This window comes from Leopardus geoffroyi, chromosome C3 (genome assembly GCF_018350155.1).
Source record: "Leopardus geoffroyi isolate Oge1 chromosome C3, O.geoffroyi_Oge1_pat1.0, whole genome shotgun sequence".
In the NCBI taxonomy this organism is placed as follows: Eukaryota; Metazoa; Chordata; class Mammalia; order Carnivora; family Felidae; genus Leopardus; species Leopardus geoffroyi.
Window position 1 is genome coordinate 52,306,319 of NC_059338.1, and position 24,231 is coordinate 52,330,549.

Here is a 24,231-nt window from a genome sequence, read left to right on the forward strand (position 1 = left end):
TTTAAAGCTGAAACGAGTGAGAATTTATTCACAACATATGCAGATCTCTGAAAGTGATTATGCAAATATGTGGGAAGGGGGAACTTGAAAAGGGGGGTAACACGGAAGCTTGGTTCCCAGCCTGCTGGATACTAGTCACAACTTAGCTCGATGTGAATCAGTCTTGGTCCCTTTGTTCTTTCTCCTGATCTAGCATTTTTTAAACAGGTGAAGATTTATACCTTTTTCCTCAAATCCCAGTGGTCATGGGAGGTAACAAGCATCAGACTACGTTAAGCCCCTTGGTCATCAAATAGAACCCCTCCTTGGTACAGCTTTCTAGAGAAAAGATATACACACACACACACACACACACACACACACACACACACCCCAACTGGTGAAGTGCTAGATGATTCTTTTCCCTTCCCCCTACTCCCCAATCCCATATATTTGCTACTGAAGACAGACTGACGAACTTGCAGTCCGGTGTTCTTTCTCATATATACTATTGTGTTGATTTGCAGGTCCCCAATACAGATGGGCAGAAATGCAGGTGACAGAGACCTGTGTGGTCTGAAGTTTGGTCACACACTTTGTCCTGGAGGTTACCCAGCCATCCCAGAAACCAGAGGCCAGGAGTATCCCTCAAACTTCCATTAACCAGTCACCACTACCCACCTTGCCCCAAGCCTACATAGCCCCAACCCTGGGCTGGTCTTGTCTCGTGTGATGACTGTTCAAATAGGCCATCAGAACATTCTCGAATTTTCTCCTAGTGTCCGCTTCTTTCTGTCCAGGACGTGCTCTCCACTGTAGCCATGAGGGCGGATTTTCAACTCCACATAAGGAATGGAGAATTCATGTCCTTTCCATGGCTCCCAGTTCACCCCCTACATAGGAAGAAAGACAGAAAGAAAGAAAGAAAGAAAGAAAGAAAGAAAGAAAGAAAGAAAAGAAAGAAAGAAAGAAAAAAAGCCAACATCAAGAAAAGGCACTAGGGAGGAGGGTGGGATGGGTTAAGGTACAAGGTACAAAGGAACGCTTCTTTGCAGGGACGGGAGGGGAGGGGAGGACCACACCCTCTCTGCTTAAGGAAGACAGGTGGTTACTGGGGTAGTTATGATAAGGGAAGTACAGCTGAATCTAGAAACATGTGCCCTCCCTGTTGGGATGAGCACTGGGTATTGTTGTATGGAAACCGACTTGATAAATTATATTTAATATAAAAAATTAAAAACTAATAAAAAAAAATAGAAACATGTGCCCTCTGCTGGGCAGCTGAAGTTAGGCTGATGACTCAGAAGCCCCCACCACCTCCACCTGGTGGTTGGAAGGATAGGGTGTGAGGATAGGGTGTGAGCCCAGGGGGCCGGGGAGCCCGAGGCAGCAAGGCTAACACAGGGTCAACCTGGCCAGCAACAGGCACAATATCTTTGCCTCACTCTTTTCCTTTCCGAAAAATTAAAGGCAAAAATAAACATATTAATTGGCCAATCGTGTAAAATCATTTTCAATTTAAACTGTTTAGATACTAGCTCTGGGGTAACGAATAGCCTGCTGAAAACTAAATTTCATTTTATGTCTTTTGACTGGTGAGCGTAATAATATTTAATTCACTTAATAACCTTGCAACCTGGCCAATAAAGAGCCCAAGTGACCAATTTTATGTATTTTAATTTGTGAGGTAAATAATAAACAAGAAGCTAAATGCCTTGCAGACTGTGAAAAGCACATTAACCAGATGAATGTCTTTTATTAGCAAATATGGGGATGGTTTAGGGCATGCTGGCTGCTCATTTCAAATATTTGATCTCTGATCACAGGCTTTCCTGAGTCAGCCCACATGCTGCCACCATGATTCATGGACCCACCCTCCTTGGCCTCCCTGGGGGAACATTTCTTCTTCCCTTTGAAAAATCACACAAGGATTGGGAGCCCCCCCCCCCATCTGGTCAGGGCCAAAGTAATCAAACTGTACCTGGACTTGAGATGAGCTAATATTTACAGTGACACCGGTTATAAGGTAAGTTCTGGGGAGCGGTGGCTTCCTGAAGGCTAGAATAGACCCAGGGTGGGAAGTTAGAAACCCAAGGTGGGGAGGAGCTCATGGCAACAAGACGCCATTTTCAAGAAGATGTGTGGGAGCAGTCAGGAGATGCCTGGCAAGGAGTCGAGATGATATCCACGGGTCATGGAGGTTTGAGAAATCACTGGTAGGAAAGTTTCAGAGCAAGGAAGGGGAGAGGAGCCATCAAGAACTCTCAGTCCTGGGTGCACCTCCTGAAATGGAGAGAGAAGTTTAGCACAACACTCTGGGTAGACTCTGAGTGGCTCTGGATGAAGTGACCCAAAAGCGGGTCAGATCAAAGACAGAAAAAACTTGTTTTCCTGGTGGTCAAAGGACTTGAGGCAAATAGTTGTAGTTTCACTGGGAGAACAACTAGAAAGAATTCTGAAGTTATGAATAGAATGTTAGTTCCCACCTGCCCCCAAGGCATATGTTGAAGTCCTAACCCCCAAAGTGGTAGTCTCTGGAGGTGGGACCTTGGGGAGGTAATCAGGGTTGATGAGATCATGAGGGTGGGTCCCCCATGATGGGATTAGTGCCCTTGTAAGAAAAGGAAGAGAGATGAGAGCTCTTTCTCTCTCTCTCTCTCTCTCTCTCTCTCTCTCCACCATAGGAGGACACAGTGAAAAGGCCACCATCTGCAAGACAGAAAGAGAGCTTTCACCAGGAACCGAATCTGCTAGCAGGCGAGTTGATCGTGGACTTCCTACCCTCCAGAACTGAGAAACAAATATGTCTCGTTCCAGCCACCCAGCCCATGGTATTTTGTTACAAAGACAGTGTCCATGGGTGGCCCGGAAACAGATGGTGCATAATCCATGTCACCTGTCTCTGTCCAGCAGTGGGCAGCCTGAGCTCCCACCCACCTACACTAAGTTTGCAGCTCTGGTGGGAATGCAGAGTGGGGAAGGGCTGCAGCGGGTGGGCAGGGGAGGCCTTGACCTCCAGGCCATAGAGCCTGGAGAAGAAGCCCCACTGCCCCGACTGGGAGCATCAGAAGGAGAGAGGTAGCCAAACCAGCGTGGAGAGTGTTACTTTGGAAACGCAAAGCTTTGGGCAGAGCTTGGAACAAAAAAAGTGCACCTGTCGCCTACCTCACTGTGTTTGGTCTCCCCGTATCTGCCGTTGGGGTTGGCCAAGTGGCAGTTCTTATACCACCAGCCACCATGATGTGTCAGGGCACAGTTGCTGAGGGCAATATCGTTGTCTCTGTCAAAAGTTGTAAACTTCCATCCGTTGTGGTAAGTAAGAGCATCCCCTGCGGGAGAGGAGAGATGAGGGGTGAACGGTGAAGTTCGGCCGCTGAGATGGTGATGGAACTCTGGGCTCAGCAGGACAATCTCTGGGCATGAAAACGCCAAAGATCTGGCCATTTATGTCACAGGTAAATCACTCGTCTTTGAAAACGGCCAAGGGGAGGACATGATACAGATGAAGAGATTCTCCTTCCTGGCCTGTCACCCAAACTTCAGGCCTGTTTCTCCAATAGCTTCCAACAGCTTGCTCCCTTCCAGCATTTTCACTCAGAGGCTACACAGTCACGTAAAATAACCAAACATCTGAAACCAAACTCGTCGGCTCTCCTCCCAGCACCGGACCACCCCTCTCCCATATTCCCTGCCCTCACTCAGCCATCCTCTTAGCCACCCCAGCCTCGAACTCCGAGCCACATTTGCCAATCCCATGTACCCCTCTACGGAGCCCTTCTTCCTGAGGATCACTCACAGATGGCCTCACTCCCGGGGCTGCCACACGGCCTGCTCTCCTCTCCTCGGGCCTGCATCAACACGACAGCCCTCCCGGCCTTCCTGAAGCATAAGTGTCCACTTTCATGCTCTCAGGTCAATGTCCTTCCCACCACCCACCACAGGGAAGGAGCCGCTCCTCCTTGCTTGGCTTTGCAGCCTGTAATTTGGCTTGTACCCTTCGCACCATCTCTTGGCCCGCTGTCCCCACAGGCACACACGGCTTGTGCAGCAGACAGGTCTGCCCTCCATGCCTCTGCCCTCCCCGGTCCAACTCCTAAACGCCCCTCAAAGCCCAGCTGGACCCCACTCCTGAGGAAGGGTCGGTCTCCTTAATAATCCTCCCACACCCCCTCCCAGCACACACTCCCGAGTTTCCCAGGCCCTCCTGGCACATATATACAGTTCAGTGCTTCATTACATCCTGTCTGGAAATCCGCTTGAATCATCTGACTTGTATTTCTACCATTTCCCCTATGGTACGTATCATCTTTGTATCAGTTTACTTCTTAATTCAGCTCATAAAAGGTGACAAGGGCCTGAATCAATCCTAAGTTGTGTTCCTATCATGACAACACTCAGGTTTTCATCTGACCCCTGAGCTACCGACCACCTTCACATCCGTATCCTCCCCCTCTGTCCCCACGACAGCCTACAAGGTGGGCCAGGCAGCCGGCAGTCCCGTGAGAAGACAGACTCACAGAGGTTAGACTCTGGGGACTTGTCAAGGTCCCACTGTCCCCAGATAGTGGGGACCGGGACTCAAACCTCAGTCCTCAGATTCCCAGTCCAGGGTCCTCCCTGACACACCAACTTGCCTGCGGCTGCCTTATTTCAGTAGAGACCTTTAATTACGCGAACCAGAGCAGGCCATCTCTGGTTCTCCCGGTGTGGCCCCTGGACCAGCAGCATCAGCAGCACCTGGGAATTTGTTAGAAAGGCACATTCTCAGCTCCACCCCCACCCCGGATCCACAGAACCAGAAACTCCGAGGCAGTACCCGCCTGCAGTCTGCATTTTAACAAGCTCTTCTGAGGACAAGCAGCCCTTCAGAACGTCGGTCTGCAACTTCCTTCATTTATTCAGGAACCATGAGAACACCTGCTGGGCCCAGCACCACGCTCGGCTCTGGGAAAACAGACGGAGGAGGTCCCCGCCCTCAAGAACTTAGTTGGGGGAGGAAGGGGGCAGATGTATGTAAAGAGTTAACAACACATTATGAAAAGGGAAGGTCCCAGATTGTCCCAGATTGTCCGTCTGACTTTGCAGCTTGAACAATGGCTCCTTGATGGCTTCCCCAGCGAAAGCAGGGGAGTGAGAGCAGGGGACATAGGCCATTCCTGCTAAGACAGCTGAAGGGCCCCTGCCCCCAAGAGTTTCCTCCAACTGAGGAAAGGCGTGTAGTCGCTGGGTTCGTACACATCTCTCTCCCCTTCAGCTCTCTAGCAGACAGTTAACTACAGCTTAAAATAACACGCGATGGCTCCCTTGGTGACACTCTTTTAATGAGCTCAGCTTACCGAACGCGCGTCTAAAGTTCCCAGAGCTGTTTCCTAAGAGTCTGTGCGGAGGCTGTTTCTTAACGATTTGTTCACAGTTATCGAACCTTAGGCACTGGGATCAAGGAAAGCGAAGCAGGTTTCGAACTAAGTGTGGCAGTTTATTCCATGATGGATTTGCTCCCTTCCAGAAAATGAAGCCATGCTGATGTTCAGAGCATAGACAGCGAGGATAGTCATGAATCAAGAAATTGCTTTGCTCTGGTCGTCAGGCCCCAGCCAACACGGTGTTCTGATCTATTAAGCTTATCTCCCTAAGTAAGATAAAGTAGAAAAGCCAGTGGTCGTCAGACCCTCTCTCTTCTATCAGAGTTTGAGGAGAAAACATTGGATGAGAAATAAGCAGCCTTAACTTCTAGTACAATGGCTTTGAGTGGGCGGCTGGCTCCCCTCAGGAGGTGCGTGTGGGGTTGGTGGCGACCCCATAAGAGCCCTGGGTGGGGCCGCTAAGCTGGTTATCACCCATCTTGTCAAAACATCACTCCAAGATCAGCTCTCCTCCTGCACCTCCTGAGTCAGGAAGGATGACCCAGGCAGCTGAGCCACCTCAGACCCCAAGAAGCCATCGACATCACATCCCTTGTAAGTCACACAAGACTGTCTGGACCTTGAACCCTGGGAACAGGAACGGGCCCGTGGAAGCGGATGTGTGCCATTTCTAGCTTTCCCTTGTGTCCACGAACCCAACACTTGTTTCGCCTTTAAGTACCAGTATTTAAGGGGCGCCTGGGTGGCTCAGTCAGTTAAGTGTCTGACATTGGCTCAGGTCACCATCTCACGGTTCATGGGTTCGAGCCCTGCACTGGGCTCTGTGCTGACAGTTCAGAGCCTGGAGCCTGCTTCGGATTCTGTGTCTCCTTCTCTCTCTGCCCCTCGTCCATTCACACTCTCTCTTTCTCTCAAAAATAAATAAACAGTTAAAAAAATTCTAAGTACCAGTGTTAAAGAATCTGTTTCAAAGCAAGAAAGGCACTGGCATTTGTGTAGAACAATTCCTCACCGTGGACAGTCAGCATCCCTGGCCCGGGCCCACTGAATGCTGGTAGCATTCCTTAGCCACACTTCCAAGTGCACCCAGGGCGTGAACCCATCCCTGGTTGGACATCCCCAAGTCTCGTGTCGATGGGATTGAACCCAGCTGTAAATGACGGGTCAGCCCATAGAAGTCGCTCTGCGCCACTCGAAATGTCTGTGTTTTCACCATCACCTCTCCAGAGACGAACAGCGTCTTATAGGCAGAGCGCATTAGATGTCCTCCCTGCCCTGCTCCAAGATCCAGAATCGGAAACTATATTCACCTGGCACCTCCTTGCTGGGCTCTCCTTCACGGGGGAATAACGGGCTCTCTGACAGGACTTCAGGGAAGCAGAAGTCTGGGGCCCACCTGCACAGTGTGAGTCAGCGTGGTCCTGACACGTTTCCCCCAGGGTCCCACATGCCCAATCCTAATCAGAGCTCCAATGGGGACAGCCAGCACGTGCACAGAGATCAAACCCTTCACCTTCTATTTGAGTGCTATGTCCTCTAAACAGCACCTCATCATTTAGGATGTGAGTGGTCAGAAGCTTCCTAAATTTCAAAACTCTCCTGGGGACAAATCAGTCTATACAAGGAAAGCTAAAACTCCACTAAGCCCACCACTCAATTTCAGAGTGTCCAAGTAGGAACGGCACGTATGGGGAGACCAGAGTGCTGCCAAAATGTGGTGTGATCTGAAAGTCTCCCGAGGCCTCCTATTAGAAAAGGCATCTTCCGCTGACCAGCACTGTGGGCCTGAACAACCTCAGAATGGCAATTATCCCCTAATCACACTTAAAATGCAAATAGAGTCCCTGGGAGGAGGATCACGTTAATTCACGAATATATTGACTCCTTTTCACTCCTTTCCCCATTAGCATCAGTTCATTTCCCGGTTATTTTAGGGCAGGTGTCGGAAAAGGTCTACAAGTGCGGTAGAAGAGAAGAGAGTGGGCGGCCCTCGTGGGCAGGCCTGAGTGATGTCCCCAGTTGGGAGCTGGGGGCACTGGGATTCCAGGAGAGATGTAGGAACTCTGCATCTTGTCCAAGGAAGATCCCATGAATGGAGTCTCCGGAGGCTGAGAATCTTTAGCCCGAGAAAGGCAGACCGACTTGATCTCCACAGTCAGTAGTGAACGGCAAGAAGAAGGAAGACCAGCTATCCTCCATGTGGACTGAGCAGGACAGGAGGGGCCCGAGGGGTCTCAGGGAGCCTGTGATGTGTGCACCCCTCACACCTAATGGTTGGAGATCCAGGAATGAGCCATCAGCAATGTGGTCTGATTTCATCCAGAACTGGGGAAAAGGTAGGCAGAGTGCTGAGTAGTCAAAACAGCATCTCTCCATCTCCCCCCCCACCCCCCCGATTCGGTTTTATCATCACAACCCCAGGAAGGTCCATCTGTGTTTCCCAACTATTTTAACTGCCTCGTTCCTATGCCTGGCTTTCACGTTTCGTACTGTACTGTGAGCAGATGAAGTGCAGCGGACCCAACATCCAGAAACTGTATAGCAAGTAGAAAGGGTTGCCCAGCCTGTTTCACCCATGGAGACCCCAGACCCCCAGAGAGAAGTGACAGCTCTTCCAGCAATGGTCCGTTTTTTCTTCAAGGATTTTCCCTGAAACACTGCACTTATCTTTGCACGCTCCCCCCACCCACCCCTCGGAACACTTGAACAATTCTGCTGTGTCTGTCACCCAAACTCTTCATGCGCTAGTAGGTGCCTACCCCTCCCTCTTTGTCTCCTCCCATGTCCCCATGTCAGTAGACCCACCCCTTCACCGGCCCCTGTGCAAACTCCCTGGGTCTCGGGGACTAGCCCCTACACTATGAGACATCCATAACATCACACTGAAAGATCTTGCTAGCAACATCACATTTTAGCAAATGCAAAATTCTTGTGATTAAAAAAAAAAAACAACAATTAAATTATAAGACCTAAAAGTAACTTTGCATTAGCTACTGGCCACTTCGGATCACACTCCAGAGGCATCTGTTCACAGTCCTCCACCGTTAGGGGGTTCCTGAGTGGCCTCAGGCTTCAAGGGCACACCCCAGTACCCTTGCTTCTGCTCGGTCCTTGCTCACCATGGACTCCCCCGGGCCGGGGGCCCTTGTTTCCCATCTAAGTCCCACCCTCTCAGACCCAGCTCCTGCCTCCTGCCCTGGGGGAAGCTCCCTTCAACAGCCTCAGTGTACCCACCTTGTCGCATCCTGTAGCTCCTTATTCTCCTCACCACTAGGTGACACTTTGCAAAAGTTACTTTATATTATTACTTATCTATTTACATGACCGCCTAAGGGGAGCAACCAGGTCCTATAGAGTCAGTGGATCCGGCTGGTAACACATCCCTACAGAGTCACACCAAAGTCAAAAACGTGCAAAATCAAACGACTTGTTAGGGAATTTTAAAAAACTATAAATGTAAGTTTAAAATATATTAAAACAACCACCACCTTCCCCTCTTAAATAGAAAACTCAACGGTAAAATCCCAGTGTTTCAGTCATGTTGCTTATGCTGTTCTCTTCCTTCACAACCGACCACACCATCGACTGGCTTGCATCCAATGAGCAGCTAATCAAGGTTAGAGATTCCCTGCTTTCGGCTGAACTGCTAATTTCTGGGTTGTCACAGTTCTATGAGGTTAATGAGACCTTCCTTCTTCTTGTTTGAATCAGCCCTGTCATTTTTCTCTTTACTTATGGTAAAGTGCTGCAAAATATTCAAATAACACACATACACACACACACACTCTTCTGTGCAAGGACAGCAGCCATACCGCTGAAGCCCAGTGCAAGGTGGGCAGGCACCATGGATGACTCAGGATGTGGGTTCATTGGCCAATGCACAGCAGCCTGAACCAGGGGAGCGTAAGAGAAGGGTTTTTTACTGGTGGGGGGATCAATGTGTAATGTACAAAATTCCCAACTTTCAGATGGTCAAGGATTGCTTTAACATACCTGTTTACTGCTCACCCCCTGTAGGGCATCATGCCTGAGGGGCCTCGATCATCAATGATCAATGAGGACAAGTCACCTTCACAGAGCAGTATCGCATCCCCCAGATCCATGGCCCATGGCAAACCGATCCTCAGACCCATGGGCTCGAGCCTGAGACCTTGGCAGGGGGGAGATGTGTTTGCTTACCGGCCGTGCCTCTGTATTTCCCGACTGAGAGCTTGTACCGCTCCTTGCTGGAGGCCACCTGGAAGAAATCATACACGGCATAGGCGGACTCGTTGGCTGTCTGTAGGTCCACTCTCACCTCATACCGGGTGGCAGTGCCAGTGGTGAGGTTGTGCAGCTGGTCGAGTCCTAAAAATAAAGCAGGCAATCCCAATAACCAATCAACCTACGTGTGCAAGTGCCCGCCTACCAGCAGCTGAGATGTTCGGCACCAAAAGTCACCTTAGCCTTCACCACCTCTGCTAATGGGCACTTCCTCACGCTATCTCTTTTGGGGGACCCATTTTCTCATCCTATTATCTCTCTGGCACAGCCATATTAACGAGTGTGGAAACCACGTCCTGTGAGAAAGAGCGGTGGAGGGTAATCACGTGGTGAACCTGCCCCCTCACTCCTTCTCTCTAAAGTAGATGCACTTCTACTTATCATCCCCTTATCTCACCAAGCAGAAGAGGGCATCAGATGCCACCGTAAGGTCTCTGGAGGAATTTTGCACCAAGAAAACCACATCATCATCTACTCTACCTGACACTGGGTCTCCAGATTATGATTTTTTCATTCTCCATTTCCCAGTGGGTGCTTTTGGCTAGTTCACTCTCTATGAGCATCTGCTCCAGAAAAGAGCAGAAGGGAAAGGGAAAAAACAATCCCCATAATGATGGGCATTACTAGTAGAATTTCAGGGACTACTGGTATGACCTCCCAATAATAGCCCAGAATCCCAACTGGTCAACTATTTTTCTACTATGGTTTCTAAGATGTGCAGGCTCCAGGCAGATCCTGTGGAGCTCAGATACAGCATAAAGACCACCTGTGACAGCCACACCCACTCACAATCCCAGCACATGAGAACCTTCCTAGCAACATGTCCCCACCAACACCTTGGTGGGTAGGTTCCTCAGGGTATCCTGTCCCTGTCACTGAGACATCTTCCTGAACGTGGGGAGCCTTCACAAGCCACCCAAGCAGCTTTTGAAGGGAGATGTCCCTTCCACAGCACAGCCCTTCCGGAATCTCAGAGTTCATACCAAGCCAGAACTCCTTCATGGGGTCCCCAAAGCCTTCCACGTAGGTCCGCCAGCGCTTGAAGAAATCCAGCTGTCCAGTGTTGCGCCTTTGGAAGACCTGCAAAGGGAGATGGACCTTTCACTCTGACGCACTTGGACAGCTGTCACTGAGTGAAGGAGGGCAGCAGCTTGGACTGGGGCTGCTCCGAGGTCAGACAGAAGCAGAGAGAAGGTCACACTGACGAATGTGGTGACAGATTGAAAGTGGAACTGAAAGAGAAGTCAGGAGTGATTCTTGTGGTTTGGGCTTGCGGCACTGGGTGGCTGTTCACTCAGCTATTGGCGGAGATGGGGGCTCTGAGAGAAGACAGGTTCTGCGGGTACATCACGAGCTCACTTGGGACAAGGTAAGTGAGGGTCACCCCCAAGGTGCCCTGGCGAATGGGGAGGCCATAGTGGCAGATGAGTGAAGGACTAGGGTTCTGAAGAGAGATCTAGGCCAGACTTACAAAGGTAAGCATGTGTCTCAGATGATGCCAAGTGCCCACCAAGACCCATTTCACTTTCCTCTCCCCAGAAACACAGGGAATCTTCCTTCTCCAGGCTCCCTTGCAGTTAAGCTGGAGCCATGTGATTCATTCTAGCCAAAGGGCCGTAAGTGGGAGTGCAGGAGGGCAGGAGGGCTCTCCATGCTCCCTCTTCCATTGCCATGTGTCACGGGGCCTTGGTGAAGGCCACATGACCACAGAGCAGAGCCATGAGCTGGAATCAGCCTGAATCCTGAGTCACCACTTAGAAGTGACTGCCAAACCCCCAGAAGATTGCACACATGGGAAGAAACTTTTTATGTCTCAAATCATTGGAATCTGGTGGTGGTGTTTACTGCAGCAAGGCCTGCTCTATCCTAATGAATACAGAAAGCCACGGGGACACAGATCGTAAAGTGGAGCCACTGGAGAGGATGAGATCACCTGGGAAGAAAGAGTACCTAAAAAGAGAAAAGGGCCTAGAATCAAGACTCGGGGACCACCAATACGCAGCAGCCAGGTGCAGAAGGGTGTGTTCATTAAGGAGAACGTTCATGAAGGACAATGAGGAAAGCATGGAACCACAAAGACCACAGAGAGAAAAGTGTGGCCGATAGTGTCAACGGCAGGTAAGCAGCCAAGGGACACGTGGCCTAAGGAACACGTCCATAGAATTTAGTGAGACAGAAGTCGTGAGTGACTCTAGCAAAGGCTGCACTGGAGACAGACAAGGGCAGAAGCCAAAATGGAGTGGGCTGAAGAGTGAGTGGGAAGTGAGAAAATGGAGACAGACTTGGGTACTATTTCATGAAAATATGTGCTGCCTTCTTTTCAAAAACTCCTCTCTTTGGGGAAGGAAGGCAGTTCCTGTCAGAGTAAACTGGACTCGTTTATATGAGGTAAACCTGAAAAGGAGCTACAAGCTAAACACACCTGTATATCCTACGAGAAGTGATACTAATTGATGTCATTCCTCGTGACCTTGAAAGACAGCCATGCTAACCGCCATCCTAGCTAACCTCAGAAATGATTCTGGAATTCTGGAAGGCTGGAATGGCATCTTTGTCTCCACCTACTTTCCTCTGTAGTCATTCGAATACAGAAGCCCCAACACAAAACCCCATCTCCCTCCTTTCCACCATGCTTCATAGCGGGTGCCTTGATGTGAAACACAATTATTTTGAATTTGGTAAGGTACACCTCCTAATATTTCTGTGTTCTTTACATTTTTTCTGGGAGGGAGGGAGAACAGAACAGGGGTCCCGCAACAGTGCTGAAATCTCCTCATGGGAGCTCACATTTAACTCCTTCTGAAGCACCAACCCACCTCTGCTGGCCCAGGAAGCCCTGAACTAGGGCATCAAATGGCAGGAGAGCCCTGGGCTCTGAGGCAGACCATGGCCACTGCCTGGCCAGGGGCTGGTGAGTCAGTCATCTCTATCACTGAGCCTCGGTCGGTCAGCTTGGTGACAAACAGGGTTAGAAGCGGGAAGGAAGTGTTTATCTCACAGGTGCTAGGAGAACTCAATGAAATGGCAAGTGTAAAAACATTCTACAACAATACCCAGGTGCTGAGCAGGACTTAGGGAACGATCGGGCCCATAATTACATACTGCATTAACACTGTTGTTCCTGTCCCATTTTGTCCTTATTTTAGAGACTGTCACTCCTCTCTTGGCTTCCTTCATTTCTTTACTTACTGACCCACTTGTGTAACTACCATTTACTGAGCATTTTGTTAAGGGCTGGATACAGGGCGAGTATATATGATGCCATTTTACGGATGTGAAAGTTCAGAAAAGCAATTAGCCAGATTAAATAATAATCAGATTATGTAATGGCTGATGCAAGGATAAAACAGTGATCTCATCTTTTATAAGAACGTTTGAAAATACCAGCTTTTACTGAGTCTATTTTCCAAAAATCATTTCTTAAGATTCTGGGGAGCTAACTGGTCATTTCCTAGCATGGTGCCTGTTCCAATACCTTCCCGGGGACACTTCCTATACCATGGACAGTGGAATCCCAGGGCAGAAGTGTTACCAATGTTTGGTTCCTTGTACACTGGGTCAAATTACATTCCCACTAACATAATTAGTTATGGTACAAGATCAGGCTCAAATTTGATTCTGTCTTCCTAGGAGAGATGCATTACAAAGGCATTCTCCAATCAATGAATAGAGTACCTAAGCATGATAGGGGTTTTTCCCACTGATATATATATGTATATACATATATGTTTAATGATGTTAATAATGTAAATCATGTTACTAATGTAAATATATATACATATATATTTAATAATGTTTCAGCTTAGTGAGGAAAACTCCAAAAAAAATGGTTCTGATGCTCTCTCCATCGCCATTTAGACCCAGCTCTGCCCTTACTACCTGTGTCCTTGGGCAACTTAGTGAACCTTGACAAGCCTCACTTTTCTAAACTATTAGATCAAGATGTTAATAGCCCATTTGTCATTCTCTTAAACTGAGGCTGTAGCAAGATCATTAATCATGATAAATCATGAAAGTGTGAAGGCCAGAGACTGGCACATACTGATACAAGTTATTATTATATCTCAATAAATGTTAGTTTGCATTTTATCGTGTCAGATTCCAAACGAACTGACCCACCATGAGCATTTGCACATCTTGATCAGGCAGCCTGACTGGACTCCCAGAGAATCTAGTCCATTCCCATTCTATGAGGTGAAAACACCTGATGATGGACTGTCTGGGATAACAAGAGCCACTCAGCAAAGAAGTCTCGAGGCGGGCAATACGTCTCAAGACAGAACTGTCACTGCACTCTAGAACTTACTCAGCGTCCTGACTCAATTGGGAGAAAAAAATGAAAATCTCATTTAATTGCCTGTGGAAATAGCTTCTCATGTAGTCCTTAAGACTTGCAAGATGGAGAACAAAGATGGAAATACCTGAGGCACCTAAGTGCTCCTGGATTGTCTTCATCCTGGCCTGCCTCCTGTGGTATCAGCTACCACGGGGTAGAGTTCTTCAGGCCTCTTAAACGTAAGGAGTTCCTGCTGCCCCATGGAGGAAAATTTCCTTAAAAGGATTTTAGGAGCTCAATTTAAAAGAGCCACATACTGAGGTCATCTCTCAGTGACAAAAGATCCTTGAACCCCAAATCAGGGACAATGCCAGTAAAAGATTTGGTGCAGAAGTGCTCAGGACTCCGCATGTTCTCTGGACGGTGATCGCTTTGAGGAGGGCCCTACAGAATCTCAGTTCGTGTATTATCTTCAGGAGTCTGGGTCAGAACACAAGACTTGGGAGGGGGTGAAGGACCGGTATTGGTTAGAACACAGAAGGATTTTATTACTTCTGGAATTGACCTCAGTTTCCTGGTAAGGGTCCTTGGCGTGAGCAGGCCCCAGAAGGCAAGCTCCTTGAGAGCAGGGATTCACTACTGGTTCTTGAGTATATAAAACAGTGCTTGACACACAATAAGTAATTTTGGAAAAAATCTTGGGGATTCCCAGTGGACACACCGGCAGGTATCTTTCTAGAGGTTGCCCTAGACAAACGTCTCCTTCCCGATGGGAGGCTGGCTTTCAAAAAAGCCACACTTGGGGCGCCTGGGTGGCGCAGTCGGTTAAGCGTCCGACTTCAGCCAGGTCACGATCTCGCGGTCCGTGAGTTCAAGCCCCGCGTCAGGCTCTGGGCTGATGGCTCAGAGCCTGGAGCCTGTTTCCGATTCTGTGTCTCCCTCTCTCTCTGCCCCTCCCCCGTTCATGCTCTGTCTCTCTCTGTCCCAAAAATAAATAAACGTCGAAAAAAAAAAAAAAAAAGGCCACACTAGACAACACAAACATTCTGCCGATGGTCAGTTACGGACACAGACGCAGGATACTGGCTTCAAGCCTGAAGAGACCTGACGCTTACAACCGTGCTGATGAAAAGCAGCAGGGACAGCTCAATGGCTCTGCTCAGGTAGAAAACCCTCCCGTGCTACAAGGTGTTCGGTTATTTTTACAAATCAATCAGGAATTTCTCCCATCCAATCCAGTTCCTGCCTTTCAGCCATCAGATGCAGCTGTGCGGATAATAAGTTTTCTTCACTGCTGCTTAGCGGATGGTATCATTTTACCCGTGGCTGCCCAAGTGTCTTTGGTCTCCCAGGCCCCTGAGCGAACGTGTAAATGAATATAGTCTGAGCACTAGGAGATCATGCTTTCTCCTTCCCAGAGTGAGCTCCGGATGCACAGCAGGTTAAGGTCGCATGCTGGTCTGGAGTGGTGAGAGCCTCTAGCTGTTCAGGCACCGGGAGAAGGGGGTGGGGGGAGAAGGAAGGATCAGATGGAAACCCTCAGAGACAGCTCATCATATAATTGGATCAGGCTGATGTAATCAAAGTAGGTGCCATGTGGTGGGAGCAGACAACGGCCGGAGGGAATAAACCTCCACACAGAAGGACCATCAGCACGTTGCCAAGTTGCCCTCTTTCAGGCTTTAGCCTTCAAAGCAAAGTCCCCAAGGCCTCGCTTCTGACCTGCACAGCAGGATGCAGAGCCTGGACAAAGGGCTTCAATCCAGAGGCCCAAGGCCCAGGGAGGTCATGTGTTTCCATGGTGGATGGCCTTAGAGGACCCACAGGGAAGGCCAATGATCTGGAAGGCTGGAGTCCTGAAATCTGGCCCCAGCTTTTGTCATTAATTCTTATGAAGGGCCAAGACACTTCTCCTTGTGGCCTCAATTTACCTATCTAGAAACTAGAAATAATAACCGCTGTCACTTACTTGAAAGATTTTGTGTGAGAGTCTCGTTTATGAGAGGGCTTTGAAAAGAATAAAATGTAGGATTATACAAACATAGAGGGCATTATTAGATGCTGATAAACCCATGAGCCCCCACAATCATTAACCTTAGTTTAACTAAGCCTGCTCTATCCTGGCCATGAAGTACTTCAGGCTCTATTCTTTTTTTTTTTTTTTTTTTTTTTTAATTAATTAATGTATTTTGAGAGAGAAAGTGAGAGGGGAGGGCCAAGGAGAGGGAGAGAGAGGGAGAGAGACAGACAGACAGACAGAGACAGAGAGAGAGAGAGAGAGAGAGAGAGAGAGAATCCCAAGCACGGCCCACACTGTCAGCGTGGAGCCTGATGTGAGCCTCGAACTTACCAACTGTGAGATCATGACTTAAGCCGAAATCAAGAGTCGGAGGCTAGGGGCACCTGAGTGGCTCAGTTAATTAAGTGTCCAACTTCTGTTCAGGCCATGATCTCACAGTTCCTGAGTTTGAGCCCCACATCGGGTCCTGTGCTGACCGTTCAGAGCCTGGAACCTGCTTCGAATTGTCTCTCCCTCTCTCTCTGCCCCTCCCCAGCTCTCTCTCTCTCTCTCTCTCTCAAAAATAAATAAACATTTAGGAAAAATTACAAAAAAACAGTTGGGAGGCTTCACTGACTGAGCCACCCAGGTGCCCCCTTCAGGCTCTATCCTTACAGCCCGGGGCTGGGGGAATCAGAGAACAAAAACAAGCCACCCAGCCCCTCCCTCCCCGTGGATAAAGACTCACAATCCAGCCACCTCCGTCCGTGTCCATATCACAGTACACCTGCAGGGGCCGGCTGGCATCACCATGCAGGTAGATGGTATATAGACCGCTGGCGACATTGCTGTTCTGCTGAACTTGACTGCAGTCGGAAGGATGTGGAAAACGGGCACCAACTGGGAGTCAAGCAGAAAGGTAGCGTTGTTAGGCGAAGGGCAAGGAAGAAGTAGGGGGGCTAGTCCCTTATTTCCAGATAATTTATTTTGTTCAGAAATTATTTCATAACCTCCTACTACTTTGCTTCTTCCGACCCTTCGCAAGTATCTTATTTTTCTCATTCACCCTGCTCTCATCAAACCCTTCAAATGCAGTAGAAATAAGGTCAAGTTTACATCACTTCCTACCCTGATGCCCTCAAAATAACATTCTGTTCTGCTTCCCTCTTCAGTCTTTCTACCATGAGATCAATTTTGTTTGAACCCATAACCCTATGGCCCCGTTTCCAGAGAAATCCATCGCTCTGTCCACTCGCTCCTCCTTGGACAGCTTTCTTGGCTGTCCGATGCTTGTCCTCTACCACATTCTCGTTCAGAGAACATTACCTGTGGAAAGGGTGGTAGATACACTCCTGCTCCGACGATCACCCTTAAAGGCAACCAAGGAGACTGGGTAGGCGATGCCCTGCTCAAGGCCTTGCAACTCAAGTCTCTCATTCCCTCTTCCAAGCTGTATCTCCTACCAAACAAAGGAGACAGTAGACAGTCACTCAGTGTGTCACCCCCAGCACCCTCGCTGTCAACGGCTTTCCCCGGTGCTAATGACAGGAGCTCTCTGAGCACAGTGTTTGGTTTCTTTCAGGGCTTAGTGGCGCCCAGAATATGGGTGGGTCCCAGCAGCTTCGCTGAGGGGCGGCGCCATGGAGATTCAGCCCTGCTGGAGTGCTAGCACAGAACTGGCACCACGGACCGCCCTGGAGGAGCACCCACCAGGTCTCCTGGGACCCTCTGCCTCCAGGTACATACTGGAACACCAACTACAGCCACCAAGGCCAGCGGTGCTGGGCTGAGGAGCTAATAAGGGTGATAAAAGTGACTGCTGATAACTGTGCAGCAGGGCCACTGTTGGCCTTTCGGGAAACATCCTTCTGAACCTATCTTATTTCCTCTACAGACATAGGGCTAACTTTCCTTGAAGCACTGTCATAAGCAACCATTAAGATAATGAATAAATCAAAGTGCCCTTCCTTTCCCTCTTCGTCCCTTCTCTCTTGCCAACAAGAAAGAGGAAGAATTTTCCATTGGAACAAGCTACAAAAACTTGCTGGCCTTCAGATTCCAGGTGGGAGGGATAACTCCTGAAAGAAGGTTTAATCAATCCATTCAATAAATATTTAGTGAGCACGTCTTGTGTGCCAGGTTGTAAGCACGTTAGATACAATGATAGATACAACAGACAAATTGTCCTTGGAGCGAACGTTTCCTGAGAAAGACAACAGAACAAAATAACATGGGGCGGATGTGCAGCCCGCAAATACTCAATGGATAGCGAGGAGAAGGCACAAAAGTTAGTCCTCTAAAATGAGGCCACACGTACGATGTCGGCAGACAACTGTGTGCAGCAGCTTCGCTAACACAGCAGATGATCAGTAAGGCTCAACTCATTTCTTAGCCGGTGGCCATGACACCAGCAATCAAGCCAGTGGGCCCAGGTCAGTTCCTTCATTTGGAGGCTGGGCATGGGTACCAAGAGAAAAAGCAAGAAGTATCCAGTACCTTAACGGTGCCATCTGGGAGTTGGTAGGTCAGAATGTAGCCATCGATCTGAGCAGAGGGGGGCGTCCAGGTCAACACCCCCCCGGACTGTGTAACGGCAGATGGACGAAGGTTTTTGGGAGGGTCGATGTCTGTATACAGAAAGTCAGGTAATTATTATTAGTCGGTATTTCTGCAACCGAGGCAAGATCATTTTTGATGTGTTAACATATTTTCTACCAACTTATCCTTCCCATGGCAGCAGGCAGTTCCCAGGCAGTTCCTCCCCAGCAGCAGGCATGGTCTCTGCTCTTCCTTGCCACCAGCCCCTTATGACCTTGGTTTCTAAAAGCACACTCCAGGGGCACCTGGGTGGCGCAGTTGGTTGAGCATCTGACTTCAGCTCAGGTCATGATCTTGCGATCCGTGAGTTTGAGCCCCGCGTTGGGCTCTGTGCTGACAGCTGGGAGCCTGGAACCTGCTTCGGACTCTGTATCTCCCTCTCTCTCTGCCCTTCCCCTGCTCACGCCGTGTCTCTCAAAAAGGAATAAATGTTTAAAAAAATTTTTTTAATAAAAGCACATTCCACACCCGCTGAGGACAAGGGGACTAAGGAAGAGGGGAGTGGGTAGGGCCGAGACAGTGCATCTATGCTCCCAGGTTCCCCACAGATTCTCCAATAGTGGTGGGTATGAACAATCCAGGTCATCCAGATCAGCAGGCAGATTCCCAGCGACACCAGGGCTCCCGAAGTGACCCGGAGTGCGGATCTGAGAGGAACCTGTGCACAGAAACCACGTGTCCCGGCAAACACCTACCTGGAAAGATGACCACAGAGCTGCCCACCCCCCACCCCACGGCTGGCACTGGGAAACCACCCAAGACTTTACACACAGCCCTGGAGAAGAAGCATGCCCCCTAAATCAGAGATACCAACCCACCAGCAGAATGGGGGCTTGCGACAAACATTAAGTTGGCGTAGAGATTTAAAGTTCTATTTCCTACCTAACTAAACATATGGCCTTAGATGCACACCCTGTACAGAAAGCGTGGGGAAGGCATGATGGTGGTGGTCTTGTGCAAAGGAGAGAAAGAGAGAAAGGGAAGAAGAGGCAGAGAAAAAGCAGAGCCTTCCTTGTGGCTCTGAACGTGTGATGGGGAGGGAGGTGAGGGAGGAGTACACACTCTGGAGACGGGGAAACCAAAATTCAGCAAGAATTCTAGTCAAAACCATATTAATTGGTCAGATGGCTCGTTTTTTTAAACCCAATAAGATATTGAATGAAAAATTTCCATTTTGAAAAATCATCATAGAGGGTGATTTTAATTTAGAAGTTACCAAAAAAGATGTCTCCAGGCTATTTTCTCCTCAGTAGCATTTCAGCCGAGAATGGAATTGCAATGTTTTAATAGAAATCAGGCAGCTGTTGTTTTGAATTAGGATGTTTTGACAAATTTTGAGTTTCTGTAATATCAGCTCGGTTTGACTTTCTAAAGTGTAACATCTGGCATGGATTTTATTCTTTCCATCACACTACAGAACTAAATTTCCTGCTTCCAAACATCAAAGCAAAACCTTAACTATTTAAATATCTTAAGCTGGCCTCTGCTACGTCTTTGACTGCCCACCAATCCCCTGGTTATGGACTTGAGATGTCTTAATTACTTCCACATTTCTGTGAAGTACAAAGATGGTAATATTGTTGTCTTTTTTAATTATTATTTAAGAGAGAGAGAGAGAGAGAGAGAGAGAGCATGCAAGCACAGGAGGGGCAGAGGGAGAGAGAGGATCCAAAGCAGGCTCTGTGCTATCAGCTCAGAACCTGGAGCAGGGCTCTCGATCCCACAACCCTGGGATCATGACCTGAACCAAAATCAAGAGTTGGACACTCAACCCCCTGAGCCACTAAGGCACCCCTTATTGTCTTTGAAAATGGGAAGAGTGAGAGGCACTTGGGCGGCTCAGTGGGTTAGGTGTCCAACTTCAGCTCGGGTCATGATCTCATGGCTCGTGAGTTCGAGCCCCGTGTCGGGCTCTGTGCTGACAGCTGAGAGCCTGGAGCCTGCTTCAGATTCTCTCTCCCCCACTCTCTCTCTCTCTGCCCCTCTTCCACTCATGCTTTGTCTATCTCTCTCTCTCAAAAATAAACATTAATTTTTTTTTAATGGGAACAGTGAAGCAAAGACAAGATAATGAAGGAACAGAGGGAGAAAGGAACAAGGGCGACAGAGAGAGGAGAGAGGGAGGGAGGGTAAAGGAAAGAAGGAAGGAGGGAGGGACTCACTGCCTCTGGGGAACAGCATTGACTATTAAGGAGTCTGGGCTGTACAAGAGTTTTTCTTTCTACGTGTTGCTTTGAATAGTTTGAATTTTTTTTTCACTGTAAGTATACTTTACTCTTTTAATTAAAAAATCCTGCTAATTGTAACTTATAAGGAAATTCAAGGCACCTCTAACTCCAGTGGCCACACATGGTGTCCCCCGCCACAAAGGGGATGGCCAGCCCTTGCCCAGATGTCCAAAGAGACCCGAGGACATCAGGGTGGGCACAGGGAGTCTCTCGGTCCCTGTGAGGCCCCACCACACACGCAAAACACAACAGCCCAGGCCCCTCTGATCACTAACTGGAAAGGGACGGCGAGGGAGAAAGACACTCCGCCACTGCCCCCAATCCGGGACATGGACACAGAAGAGCTACGTTGCCTCCCTCTTCTCCAAACTGGACCCGAGGCCCGCCAGGTTCTAACATCCAGGTGGAGAGCCTGGGAGCTGGGCAGGGTGGAGGACAAGCTGACGGAGGCCCCGCACAACCACCCGGAAGAGCCACACACTTTCACTTTCACAGTGCCTCCTCTACACTCTTCTTTTTTTTTTTTTTGAAGTTCATTTATTTTGAAAGAGAGAGAGAGAGAGTGCACAGCAGTGGAAGGAAGGCACAAAGAGAGTGAGAGAATCCCAAGCAGGCTCCGCGCTCCCAGCACAGAGCCCGTGGCTTGAACTCCTGAACCACGAGATCACGACCTGAGCCTAAATCATGAGTCGGACACTTAACCCACGGAGCCACCCAGGCACCTGTCCTCTACACTCTTCTCAATCAGAGCCCTCGTATCTGCGTAAGGTAAAGAAGGAACCACTCTGAGGCATGTCCTCAGGTGAAACAATGGCCTTCCCTACTCCCCTCTGCACCCCTAGGTACAGACGATGACTGCTCTGATGGGTGTGCAGGGTTCCCGGTCCCAGGCCTTTACAGTACCTGTCAGGGCCGTGGTGTCGGCCTTCTTGCTCTCCTGGGCCCCCTTCTGGGCCCACACCTGGACCGTGTACTCCACGCCCGGCCTCAGGCCCGTCAGCACGGTGCTGCTCTGCTCCTTCCCCACCGGCACCTCCCCGGTGTCTCCATCGGCAGACGTGTAGCGCACCATGTACCTGTCGATGACGGCCTGCACTGGGTCCCAGGAGACGGTGGCCGTGTTCTCCATCACCCGGTCGGTCACCAGGTTTTGGGGGCTGTCAATGTCTTTTGAAAAAGGAAAGGCTGCATTTTAGAGCCAAGGGAGACCATCCTACCTCCCGACCCTGTCTCTAGGAGCTCTCCATTCAAGTTACCTCTAATGATGATCCAATTCCATCGCAACCAGGAGTGAAAGGCCCCTGGTTTCCATTTTCCAGGGAAACAAACCACTGGACATTAATATGGAAATTTTCTCTCTAGCTTCCACAAAAATAACAATAAAAGTCTCCCGAACAACAAGACAAGCCACCCAAACTGCTGTTCGAACAACCTCTTCTTGTTATCTCCACATTATGTGGTGGTTTTGTTTTACAGAGTCTCAGAGCTGAGAGGTCAGATCTTCCCACCTTCTTGTCTCTTACAAAAGGGGAAGAGAATGGAGGTCCAGAGGAATGAAAAGGCTCGCCCAAGATCCTGCCATTTCCCTGTGTTAAAACGCAGACAAACCCCTCTCTGCTCTGAACTTTGAAGCCTCCCGCCTTCTAAAGGACTCTGCTCCTTTTCATCTGCCCTCTCTCCAGCACCATCAGCCTCTCCCACTCTCCCGCCCCTCTGCACGCCTCAGCCCACGGACTTCTCGGGAGAGCGGTCTGCATGCCTCCACTATCAGTCCGCCCCTCACATCCACTCCTCGAGCGGTGAAGTTTGGCACTTTTTGACACCACGTCACCGACCCCACTAGTATAGGTCACCACCGACTCTGCACTGCCAGATCCGACGGATGCTTGCCACCCCCAGAGGCGTTTGGCAGAGCTGATCCACTCCCTCTGTCTTAAATGCTCTTGGCTCTTGACTGGCATGACTACACCCTCCTCTGGTTTTCTCCTAACTGCCCAACCCCTTCTCCATCTCCTTTGTCGGCAACCTGGAAATGTGGGGCACCAAGGCCCCTGTCTTCCTCTCTACACCTCTCCCTAAGCGAACCCATCCACGTCCGTGGCTCTGAACGCCAACCAATGCTCTCGGCTCCCTGATACACGAGCCCCTGGCTTGCATCCGCAACCATATACCCAGCACAGCACCTAGCCTATGTTGGACGCTCAACCAATATTTGTAGGATCGATGAATAAATCAATTAGCCAAGGAATCGCACAAGTTTCTCCAGCTTAAATGTCTGAAAGTCTTAACATCCCCCACCCCCCACACCGAGCCTATTTATCTCTGAGCCTCCCCTCTCCGAAAATGATGCCCCAACCTTCCATGTTGCTCAAGCCAGAAACCTCGGTCTTACCTGATTCGTTTTCTTCCTGCCCCACACCTCATCCATCAACAAATACTGCCATTCATAACTCTAAAATATGTGCTCAGATACCCCCTCTGCTCTTTCCCAATGGCCATCATCACCTCTTGCCCGGATTTTACACTAGAGTCTTCATTAACCCTCCTAATGCTACCCTTGTCACGTCCTCTGTTTATTCTCTTCACTGTGGCCTGAATAAACTGTTTTAAACAAATATGACATCGTGTTGCTCTTCTTCTAATAAATGTAACCTTCCTTTAGGCACGTGGGGTCCTGTGTGAGTGGCCCTGCCTCCTTCCCACCCGCCCCACGTCACCTCCTCTCTCGTCCTCTGCGCTCCAGCAACACCAGCCCCCTTGCGGTCCCGTGTCCATCTCAGCTGCTGCAGCTTAGGGCTGTCAGGTGCACTCTTCCCTCAGCCAGAAGCGGCTAGTTTTCTCCAATACCCATCCTCCCCTTCTTCCGTAAGCATACTGTCCAGTGGATCTCTCTGTAATGATGGAAGTACTCTGCCCTATCCAATACAGTGGCCATTAGAAACGTGGCTCTGGACCATCTGAAATGTGGGGAGTCCAACTTTGAAAATAATTTAGTTGCTTTTAATTAATTAAAATTTAAGCTGCCACAGGCAGCCAGGGGCTATTGAATTGGAGAGGACGGTCTAACAGAAGGGTAAGGTGGGCACGTGATCACCCAGCTGAAGACTCCGTTTCCCAGCCTTTCCTGTAGTGAGGTCTGGCACCGTGCCTTGGGTCTGGCCAGTGGAACACGAGAAGAACTAAAGGACGTGTGCAGTGTTCCAGTCGTGTCCTTCCCTTTCCCAGGTTCCTTTCCACTTCTGGAATGAGGACAGATGACCACACAGACGAAGGCAACCCCCTAGGGATGACTGAACACAATACCGAAGGAGCCGGGGTCTCCTGTGCCGTGGGGCTACCCCATCAGCCCTGGGCCACTTCTACTCTGCCCACTCCACAAGAGAAGAGTAAGCTTCTTTCTTGTTTAAGGATATGTTATTTGGATATTTCTGTCTATATGTATCTTAACCAGGATTCATTCCATCCCGTCTAAGAAACACCCCTACCCTGCTATTCTTTATACCTGCGCCAGGTACATCTCCTTCA

General features: G+C 49.3%; 1 protein-coding gene and 1 long non-coding RNA gene across 6 annotated transcripts in view; one reads left to right on the top strand and one right to left on the bottom strand.

Annotated features, from left to right (window-relative positions):
* TNN (tenascin N) overlaps window positions 1–24,231 on the bottom strand; it is a 63,548-nt gene continuing 39,317 nt past the window's right edge. For 3 of the 5 annotated variants that reach the window (XM_045452828.1, XM_045452829.1, XM_045452827.1), the window contains 8 exons: window positions 21,610–21,873; window positions 18,377–18,507; window positions 17,207–17,339; window positions 16,629–16,780; window positions 10,589–10,685; window positions 9,522–9,689; window positions 3,145–3,308; window positions 1–872 (listed from right to left, as the gene is read on the bottom strand). In XM_045452828.1, the coding sequence (XP_045308784.1) occupies window positions 732–872; window positions 3,145–3,308; window positions 9,522–9,689; window positions 10,589–10,685; window positions 16,629–16,780; window positions 17,207–17,339; window positions 18,377–18,507; window positions 21,610–21,873 (1,250 nt within the window). In that variant the 3' untranslated portion in view covers window positions 1–731. Of the gene's footprint in view, window positions 873–3,144; window positions 3,309–3,997; window positions 5,609–9,521; window positions 9,690–10,588; window positions 10,686–16,628; window positions 16,781–17,206; window positions 17,340–18,376; window positions 18,508–21,609; window positions 21,874–24,231 lie in introns of those variants that run through there. The other 2 variants (XM_045452832.1, XM_045452831.1) reach the window with 2 other exon arrangements.
* LOC123585048 lies at window positions 21,341–23,010 on the top strand. Its single transcript, XR_006705871.1, has 2 exons — window positions 21,341–21,474; window positions 22,183–23,010. It is a non-coding gene; the product is annotated as an uncharacterized LOC123585048 (long non-coding RNA).